The following is a 10,353-nucleotide window of genomic DNA, read 5'->3' on the forward strand; positions in this document are numbered from 1 at the left end:
TCTCTGTCCTTGCCCGGATGATGCGGAACCTTCTACCAGATTGCAGAAGTTGGAACAGTTTGTTGCCAGGATGGGATGGGTCCTTCAGTATCTGCGCTGCTCTAGTCCAGCATCTCCTGGTGTAGGTGTCCTGAAGCGGGGGGAGAGCAATCCTGCAGCAGCGTTCTGCTGTACGGATCACTCTCTGGAGAGCTTTTTGGTCCTTCACACAGCTGTTCCCAAACCACGATGTCATGTTCTGTGTGAGGATGCTCTCCACAGCGCCTGTATAGAAAATCCTGAGGATCTTTGGAGAGACCCTGAACTTCCTCAGTTGTCGTAGGTGATACAGGCGCTGCCTAGCCTTTTTGGTCTGGACCTGAATGTGGGCAGACCATGTCAGGTCTGAGAAGATGTGGACACCAAGATACTTGAAGGACTGCACCCTCTCCACTGGATCTCCATTGATGATAATGGGCTTGTAGTCTCTGTGCTGACTCCTTCTGAAGTCCACCACCAGCTCCTTGGTCTTGCCGACGTTCAGCTGGAGATGGTTGTCCTGGCACCATGATGCCAGATTCTTCACTTCATCCATGTAGGCCGCCTCATCGTTGTTGGAGATGGCACCCAACACCACTGTGTCGTCAGCAAACTTCACAATGGTGTTGGAGCCGTGGGTGGCCACACAGTCTGAAGTGTAGAGGGAGAAGAGCAGTGGCGAGACGACACATCCCTGTGGTGCTCCTGTGTTGATGGTGATGCTGTTAGAGACGCATCTACCCACCCTCACCACCTGCCATTTCAGTGTCACTGTTTAAACTGTTGTTTTTATAAAGCTGATTTAAATAAAACCTTTCGACTGAGGTCCTTCATTTTTCCTACCCTTCCTTCGCTTTCAGATGCCTTTTATTTTGAAAGCAAAAGCGGAATCCCTTTTAGTCAGTTTCCGACGTTTTTGATGCAACTTTGACCTCAAATTTACAACATCAAAAAGAAATGAAATTTAATGATAATTGTTGAACGTGGCTGATCTTATAAGCTCGCGACTATCAGAGAATCGTTAATTAAATGTTAATAAATGATAAAGTAAGCGTCTTCTTTTCAGTTTTTAACGACGTGTCACTGACTGTCTGCTGACGTGGCGCTGATAGACCCACCTCTCGGTGGTCTGACGCATTTCCGGGGTGCTGTTTTCTTCTTCCGGCACAATAAACATGGCGCCCTCCGTCCCGTTGCTGGCAGGTGGGTAGATTTTTGTTTATTTTGATTTATATAAAAATGTCTGTCTTTTTAAAACCCACGGACAACGACACAAAGTCACACATCCGCCACGACCAGCGTAAGCCTCCGTGCTGTTAGGTAGAGCCAGCAGCCCGCCAAACCCAGTGAGGAACCGGGTAAAATATTAATTTGTGCGAATATAACAAAGTCACGTGCGCTCGCAATGAAAGTGTTGTATGTTTTTAAATCGGTGGAGTCTTTGGGTTGATTCGGCTCTAATATAACGCCCGTGTGTGTTTCCGTTAATAAAACTGAGCTCGTTGAATTTTACCACGCTGTTTTCTGTTTCACGTCAGTGAGGTTTCGGGTACAAAGAGCTTAACAACACCAGAGCAGCAGCTACGTTAGGGTCTGTGTTAGAGCCGATGTGCGAGGCGATGCTGTGCGCTTCAAACGCCGCGTTTGCTGTAAACTCACGTGACACTGTTTTGGTTCAATCGGGATTACGTTATATTAAGGGATTTTTAAATGGAGCTCTTTCAGGGCCTCTTTTACTCTTCGGTTTATTCCAAACTGTGTTGATATCTGAGACCAATGGTCGCAACCCATCTATCCATTCGCTTCCGCTTTTCAGGGTCGCGGGAGCCTATCCCAGCTGTCATAGGGGGAGAGGCGGGGTACACCCTGGACAGGTCGCCAGTCTGTCGCAGGGCCAACACACAGGGACAGACAACCATTCGCACTCCCATTCACACCTAATGGCAATTTGGATTTTTCCAATTAACCTATCCCCACAAGCTGCATGTCTTTGGACGGTGGGAGGAAGCCGGAGTACCCGGAGGGAACCCACACAAACACGGGGAGAACACGCAAACTCCACACAGAAAGACCCCGGCCTGATGGTGGAATTGAACTCAGGACCTTCTTGCTGTGCGGCAACAGTGCTAACCACCGTGCTGCAACCCCTTTGGTCAAATTGTAAAGCAGGGGTGTCCAACTCCAGGCCTCGAGGGCCGGTGTTGGCAGGTTTTAGATCTCACCCTGGGTCAGCACACCTGAATCACATGATTAGTTCGTTACCAGGCCTCTGGAGAACCTCAACACATGGCGAGGACGTCATTTAGCCATTTTAATCAGCTGACACATCTAAAACCTGCAGGACACCGGCCGAGGCCTGGAGTTGGACACCCCTGATGTAAAGCATCTGTTTTCAACAGCATCTCACCGCTGAAGGAGCGAGCCGCTTTAATCTGATCTGTTCACAGTAACAGGGTGCAAGAATAATGTAGAATTTAATTTCAGTCTCACAGATTCTCAGAATCTCTGTAAACACGAAGACATGTTGACTCATAACAGTATGACTGCAATACAGCGAACATAAAGAAATAACTTAAAATGTTTACATTAAAATGACAGTTAAATAAAATAAAAGCTCCGATGAAAATCAGTTTTACATTTGAGGTCTTAAGGATAAACATTGTAGGAATGAACAACTAAAAAAAGTTCAAAAATATTAGAGAGCATCGATGACGGTGAGACCTTCCCTCACAGCGCTGAGCTAACGTCAGTGCTCAGGAGTCACAGACGCGTCAGTGAGCCGTCCACATACTTTTGGTGTGTTTGTGTTTCAGTGCGAGGATCCGATGGCACGTCTCTGCTCCGAGGCCCCCCCCACTGTGAGCCACATGCAGCTTTCCAGAGGTAACCCTGCCCCCTGCGCACCCTGTCACCAACACACACGGACACAGTTTGTTTGTTTACAGTGTGTGTGTGTGTGTGTGTGCGCGTGTGGCAGGGACTGCCGGCCCAGCAGATGTGTGACCTTCAGCAGAGACGGGACACTCTTTGGTTGGTGTAACGGACAAAAGTAGGAGCTTCTCCATCCCTGTGAGTAACAACTGTCTTGCACCCTGTCTGACCTCTGACCTCTAACCCTCTGTCTGCCTGTACATCAGTGTCTCCATCGTGAACCCCTCAGATGGCGCTGTGGTGTCGACCTTTGACCTCCCGAAGACAGCCCTGCTGGAATTTTCTCCACTCAACAACATCCTGGTTACCTGGCAACTGTACACGAGTAAGAGAAGAAGAGGGAGTTTCACGTCCGTAGAGAGATCAGAGATAAAACAAGTTCACATGAGGTCACGAGTCCTTCTACACCAGGGGTGTCAAACTGAAATACACAGTGGGCCAAAATTCAAAACTGGAACAAAGTCGCGGGCTAACGTTAATATTTATTGAAATATATTTATTCCTCCAGATATAAATGGTATTTGTAGAGCGCTTTACTTGGTCCTAAGGACCCCAAAGCGCTTTACACTATACACAATCATCCACCCATTCACACACTGGTGATGGCAGCTACATTGTAGCCACAGCCACCCTGGGGCGCACTGACAGAGGCGAGGCTGCCGGACACTGGCACCACCGGGCCCTCTGACCACCACCAGTAGGCATCGGGTGAAGTGTCTTGCCCAAGGACACAACGACCGACACTGTCGGAGCCGGGGCTCGAACCGGCAACCTTCCGATTACAAGACGAACGCCCAACTCTTGAGCCACGGTCGCCCCGAGAATGAATCTTTTCTTATGGACTCAAACACGTTTCGCTGAAAAACTGAATATGGAACAAGCAAAGCTTAATACTAAACAATATATATATTAGCTGTATAATACCAGTAGGCCAGCTCTGATAGTAATTTGGTATGGCTTCGCGGGCCAAGTGTAATTAGGCTGCGGGCCAAATTTGGCCCGCGGGCCAGAGTTTGACCCCTACGTTCTACACCCAGGCAGGTAGACTGATGTCATGTGACATAAACATTTCTCAGGTGTTTGCAGACTCTCCTCTGCACTCTGAGTTCACGCTCAGTCGCAGAGACAGTGACACTAGACCGATTGCGCAGATACTCCTTTTTGTTCCCCTGTGCAGGCAGGCGTGCAGGCAGGCGTGCAGGCAGGCGTGCAGGCAGGCGTGCAGGCAGGCGTGCAGGCAGGCGTGCAGGCATTTTATCCAAACAAAGAAAGTGAGTTCTGTAGGCGTTTACAGGTGAGGGCTGTCTGCACACCTGGTGGAGCTGTTTTTACTTTATGTAAAAAAAATTCACAGGTAAAGACTTTCTGAGGTTAAATGACTGTTTTTGTGAATGGAGTCTGGTGGAAAGGGACATTTCCTGTGTGGGCTAAACCCACACTGACCCTTTCAGGTGTCAGCAGCACGTGGCTTTAGTTTGTGTGGGGGTGTGGCCTGCTGCAGATAACAGTTTTTAAGGAAGAAAGCTGCTGTGTCTGAATCTAAATTGTCAGTTTTTCTGCTGATTGGCGTGTTTCAGTGTGTTCGGTGTGTCGTGCTGGTGTGAACGGTGCTGTTTAAATAAAGTTGACTCTGTGACGCTGCAGAGACTCAGGACAGTCCTCAGGGGGAAGCCAACCTCCAGCTGTGGGAGCTGCGCAGCGGACGACTCATCAAAGCCCTCTATCAGAAGAAGGTCGAGTCGTGGTGAGTCCTGACGCACCCTGACTGATTGATTGATCGACTGATTGGTTGTTGCCTGTCAGTGTTGATGTCTGTGGTGGTCTGCAGGTGTCCCAGCTGGTCTGAAGACGAGAAGATCTGCGTGAGGATCGTCAACAACGAGCTGCACTTCTATGAGAACAACGACTTTGGTAAGGACGCGTGCAGCGGTAGCCGGCGGCTCTGTTGCTGTGAAACCAGCAGCTGATGTCTGCGCCATCGTTTTTCCCAGACTCCATCGCCAACAAGCTCCACATGCAGAAGGTGTCCGACTTTGCGCTGTCGCCTGGAGGTCAGCCCAGCAAGGTGAGCGGAGCGTCCAGCAGCATAGTTCATGCTACCTGAACATGGTCCCACCCACCCGTCTGTCCCCGTCAGGTCGCCGTCTACGTTCCGGGCAGCAAAGGAGCTCCTTCGTTCGTCCGCCTGTATCAGTACCCGGTGTTTGGAGGGCCGACTGCTGCGCTCGCCAACAAGAGCTTCTTCAAGGCTGACCGAGTGATGATGCAGTGGAACAAGAAAGGTAGGCGTCCCGAGTCCCGACAGCTAGAACCGTGACCCCTGTGAGCGCTGACGTTAACCCGCCTGTCTTTCCCGCAGCCTCGGCCGTGCTGGTGACGGCGAGTACTGAAGTTGATAAAACTGGCGCGTCGTACTATGGAGAGCAGACGCTGCATTACCTCGGCGTTAACGGAGAGACGGCGCTGGTCCAGCTGTGTAAATCCTCCTTTTACTTCCCAGTTTAGCTTCTCGCTGCGGCGCCAGCGTTGGTCACCTGAGGGGTAAAATATGGCGGTAGCGACAGGAAATGTTTGTGTAACGACTTTCTTTATCGCTTTGAAACAGCGAAGAACGGCCCAATCTACGACGTGGCGTGGAGTCCAAGCTCCACAGAGTTCTGCGTGGTGTATGGCTTCATGCCGGCCAAAGCCACCGTCTTCAACCTCAAATGTGACCCCGTCTACGACTTTGGGACCGGACCGCGAAACGCAGCGTACTACAGGTGAGAATCCGCCTGTGCTCGACGGCGTGTTAGCGCCTCTTTGGTCACGTCTGTTAATGATGCCACCGTGACGGTGGCTCAGCCATACGGCGTCTTCAGGAGGAGGTCGGTACGTGATGGAAAAGCGTCGTATCACCGCAGCAGAAAACGTGGTTGGCTCCTCGGTGGGTAACGGCTACCAAAACCTCCTGACCTAGTGTAGTCAGTAGGATGGGATGCTTCCTGTGAGAGGCTGCACCTGATTGGTAGCTTTTAACTGTGAGGGGAAATCAGGCTGGGTGTCAAACCTTAAACTGCTGGATGTTGTCTGTCTCCCTGTCTGTAGCCCTCAGGGCCACATCCTGATCCTGGCCGGCTTCGGTAACCTGCGAGGTCAGATGGAGGTCTGGGATGTGAAGAACTACAAACAGGTGAGGGAAAAACACCTGCGGAGGGAGGGTGGGGGTGGGTTTCATTCTTCAGACTCTTTTTAAGAGTAAATCAGCAACACGCTGTCGGCTCACACATGAGAGTCATAGGGGGCGCTGACTGGAGCCCTGAGGGACACCAGGCCAGGTCACAAAGTTCTGACCCCAGCCCCGATGGTGGAGCCTCAAACCAAGCACACCAAACATGTAAAAGAGACCTGTTCGGTCCCGGCTGTTCGGTCCCGGCTGTTCGGTCCCGGCTGTTCGGTCCCGGCTGTTCGGTCCCGGCTGTTCGGTCCCGGCTGTTCGATCCCGGCTGTTCGGTCCCGGCTGTTCGATCAAACTGCTCCATCTGTGGTTGTGGATGGTGTTCAGTCTGATTTGACTGTTACTGAAGCTTTTTTTATTGTAACAGTTTTATTGTTTCATGTTTGTGTGTTTCTGTTCTCACATGTCAAAGCGATGCTCTTATTTACAGCTCGTATCATCACTGATTCAATTCAGCTCATTTTTGACTCAGACTGTCAGAAATAATATAATTCTGATCATTTAGATGTGTGCTGTCCAAAGAACCCTCTAAACCTTGGAAATTTAAAAGTAACTGAGGATCAAACAGAAAAACATGAAGCAGGTTTTCCTGTTCTGGCTTTTTGTAGCAGAGAACCTTAAAAATATTCTGCAGTCGATCAAAAACCGAAGCAAACCATGAATCAACATGTGAACATGACCTGATGCTGCTGAAGTGAAGCAAAGTTACTGAGGTTTGGTTACAGACACGGCTGAGCAGTCATTTGTAAAAGTTTCCATTTGTTCAGTTTGAACAGCAGAGACGAGGCTTTGCTGTCAGAGGCCGACAGCACCGAACACAGCAGCAGACTGGTGGCTAATAAACAGAGAATAATGCAGAAAACAGAGATCTGATGGTAAACTGGTCTCTGAGTGCAGAGAGAGAGAGAGCTGTGCAGGAAGTACAGCAGCCAAAGTCAGAGGGAGCTCATGAGCATGTTTATCAAACGTGAAGCGTAGTTTGATCTTCTTTTGCTGCTGGTTCAGTCAGTTTTGGTCAGAGTGACGAAACCTGCAGCTTCAGGATCTGTGAGCGGTCGACTCTCAGCACCGACGGCGTCTGTGGACGATCCACGCTCTGTTTCCACGTTTTTACCTGCTCTTTAATCGTTTGAGCTGTTTGCTGAAATAGTTTTGTGAGCTTTAACCTGAGATTCTGACGTTTCTGATAAAATACATTTATATGTAAAAATCATTCAGGATTTAATGAGTCGAACTCTAAACCCAGCCCTCATTGAGCTGTCCTGTTACAGCCAGTTTTACAGGAAGAATCAGTGATTTAATCGAACGAGTTGGCGTCTTGTCCATCGGTTTGTCTTTAAACGCCATCGTCATCGTGTTTGGCTTCACCAGTCTCACCTGTCTCGTCCAAGGTGTCCAAACCTCAGGCGCCAGACGCCACTCATTTCTCCTGGTGTCCCGATGGCGAGCATATCGTCACGGCGACCTGCTCTCCTCGGCTGCGGGTCAGTAACGGTTATAAGATCTGGCACTACACCGGCTCCGTGCTTCAGAAATGGGACGTGGCGGCCGGCTCGGAGCTGTGGGAGGTGCGCTGGCAGTCGCTCCCCGACGGCAGCTTCCCCAAGCGACCAATCAAGTACCAGGCAGCGCCCAGCCAGCTGGGGTCCACACAGGCCCCGCCCACACAGGCGTACCGGCCACCTGCACTGAGACACCTGCCCGCCACGCCCAGCTCCAAACTGGTGAGATGACGATGGCTTTCTGGTTTATTTAGGCAGAAGTCGTCGTTATGGTAACCTTACCTCACCTGTCTTTTCCTGTCAGCACGAGGACGAGCCTCCTCAGGACCTTCGTCCCGGAGCTTCGGGAGAGAAGAGTCTCTCTAAATCTGCTCTGAAGAACCAGAGGAAACGAGAAGCAAAGAAGGCAGCGAAGCAGGTGAGACTCGAAAGTGTGGCATACGTGTGAGCACAGGTGCTGAAATCCAGGCGAGCTGAACGCCGTCACACCGTCGCTGCTGGAGAAGCAATGGTCACCTGCTCCTGCTCTCTTCCTGCATCAGCTGTTTATACAAACACTACACATGCTGTGCCATTTTCAAATTAAAAGCACTCTAAAGTTTGGCTTTTACTGTGAAACACTTGTTTACATAAAATATCTGATATTCAGCGTCTGATAACACCTGATTAAATTCATGTGTCATCATCACAGAGGATGATGAGGAGACAGACTGATGATGATGAAGAAGCTGAGAGGTTTCTTCATCATCAGCTGACGTGTGATCATGTGATCTGCTGATATTAATGTGCTAAAAACAGGAAAAGCCTGACTGATGATTTCAGCCTCGCTGGGCTTCAGGTTGAAGTTTCAGGTGTGGAGGATCTTTGTCTGCTCTCACACCGCCTGCCAGCATTCCTGTTATTCCGGGTTCTGCCATGTTGTAAGGTGCTCGAAGCAGTGGTGTGAACACGGTCACTGATCTGATTATTTCAACAGGAAACGAAACCAGAACCAGAACCTCCCACTGACCCCGCCGCTGTCAGTAACAGCCAATCAGAGGCAAGCATCGGTGACCCAGAGGTGGAAAAGAAGATCAAGAACTTAAAGAAGGTGAAGGCTGGTTTATTTCTGTGAACGTCAGTCAGGTGGATCTCAGCCTGGGGGTGGGGTCAGTGGTGTGTGGTGCTGTGATTGGTCAGTCTCTCAGTGACGTTTGTACGTTTCAGAAACTGAAGGCCATCGAGGAGCTGAAGGAGCAGCAGGCATCGGGGAAGGTCCTGCAGAAGAACCAGGTGATGTTTTTTGTTTCTGCCTGTTTGACGCAGACAACCCGACACTCATGTCCCACAAACTAATATGGGCTCATGAGGGGCAAACGCCGGGCGCCGCAGTCATCGGCGAGCCCTGGGTGGTGCCTGGAGGAACTGTGATCACGCTGTAGATGATGACTGGTAAAGGTTGCTGACATCTTGGTGCTGTGAGCACAGCGGCGCTAACTCTGAGCCTAACCTTTCCTCTGCAGGTGGAGAAGATCCAGAAGGAGGAGGAGCTGCTGAAGGAGCTGCAGGAGCTGCAGATCGGACAGTAAGAGGTCCCTGGGAGCTACAGACCACGCCTCCCATCCTGCAGAACACAGAGGGACGGTGGCGTCTGTGATTGAGTTTTTAGTTGAGGGGCGGGGCTTATCTGACAGGTGTGGCATGCCTCCAGAGGGTTAAACTGAGTGGATGTTTGTTCCTTATGTTCACGCCCTGCCTGTGGCTGCGAGCGGCGAGCGCTCCTCTCTCAGCTGGAGGTTGTCCAGTAATAAACTTTGCAACAGATCATAAGACCAGTTCTTCTTCTTGTCGCAGTGAAACCTTTGTTTTTATTTGTCACCAGAGTTGGCTGCTGTTTTGTTTGTTGGCTTTGGCCGTGGGAGTGCTGATAGACAACAAAGTAAGTCGGACTCGAACCCAGGCCTGCTGTTCTGCGACTACGGTCACATGCTCTCCCACATGGCCAACCCGGTGCCCCAGAGTCGGATCCTTTTAATTGGATTCATTTACACAAACTCGGCTACACCTGCCGAGCTTCGTCACTGCCCTAATACCAATACACTTTTTTCTCTCTGCCTCACAGTTCCATTTTTTATTGGTAATAAAAATTCAATTCAATTCAATTCAATTCAATTTTATTTATATAGCGCCAAATCACAACAAAAGTCGCCTCAAGGCGCTTCAAAAAGAAAATAAAGCAGTTATTTCTAATAAATTCAACAAAAAATTTGGTCATTTGTGTAACCCCCGTTCTCTGCAAAGTGAGTCCATTATGTATGGGAAGTGCCCTCTGGTGTGACCAATCACGGAAGCTCCACCACCTTTCCTGTGATTGGTCTGTGCGAGGCCGTCCAATCACTTCAAAGGACACGGGGATCCCCAGCCCTCTGCCCACGCAGGTAGGGCGGTTTGGTGAGATATCTCACTCGGTGTTCAGAGAACCGGTGTTATGCATGTAACCGACCTTGTCTTTCAAACAGCGCTCAGTGTCTCGCTGTGGGAAACAGCGCCACTCCTGGATCACGTGCATCAAAGCCTGTAACTCCGCGACCCAGGTAGGTTAGCGCTTCCAAAGGTCTGCGTGTCTTTAGGAGCCCACACTAAGGACTGAGTGTGCGAGTGAGGGTGCGGTCACATGGATCATCATCGTCGTAGCTCCACGGCACA

General features: G+C 50.2%; 1 protein-coding gene across 1 annotated transcript; it reads left to right on the forward strand.

Annotated features, from left to right (window-relative positions):
• Positions 1-1,153: 1,153 nt before the first annotated feature.
• eif2a (eukaryotic translation initiation factor 2A) lies at positions 1,154-9,477 on the forward strand. The gene is made up of 16 exons (XM_084950643.1): positions 1,154-1,221; positions 2,832-2,901; positions 2,996-3,067; positions 3,156-3,274; positions 4,594-4,693; positions 4,778-4,860; positions 4,941-5,014; positions 5,087-5,231; positions 5,309-5,425; positions 5,555-5,711; positions 6,037-6,121; positions 7,558-7,890; positions 7,973-8,086; positions 8,645-8,758; positions 8,875-8,940; positions 9,171-9,477. Exons 1-16 carry the CDS (start codon positions 1,194-1,196, stop codon positions 9,234-9,236), a joined length of 1,743 nt encoding a protein of 580 aa, XP_084806769.1. The 5' UTR covers positions 1,154-1,193; the 3' UTR covers positions 9,237-9,477.
• Positions 9,478-10,353: the final 876 nt, after the last annotated feature.

This window comes from Perissodus microlepis, chromosome 14 (genome assembly GCF_051167445.1).
Source record: "Perissodus microlepis isolate ML-2025 ecotype Zambia chromosome 14, ASM5116744v1, whole genome shotgun sequence".
In the NCBI taxonomy this organism is placed as follows: domain Eukaryota; kingdom Metazoa; phylum Chordata; class Actinopteri; order Cichliformes; family Cichlidae; genus Perissodus; species Perissodus microlepis.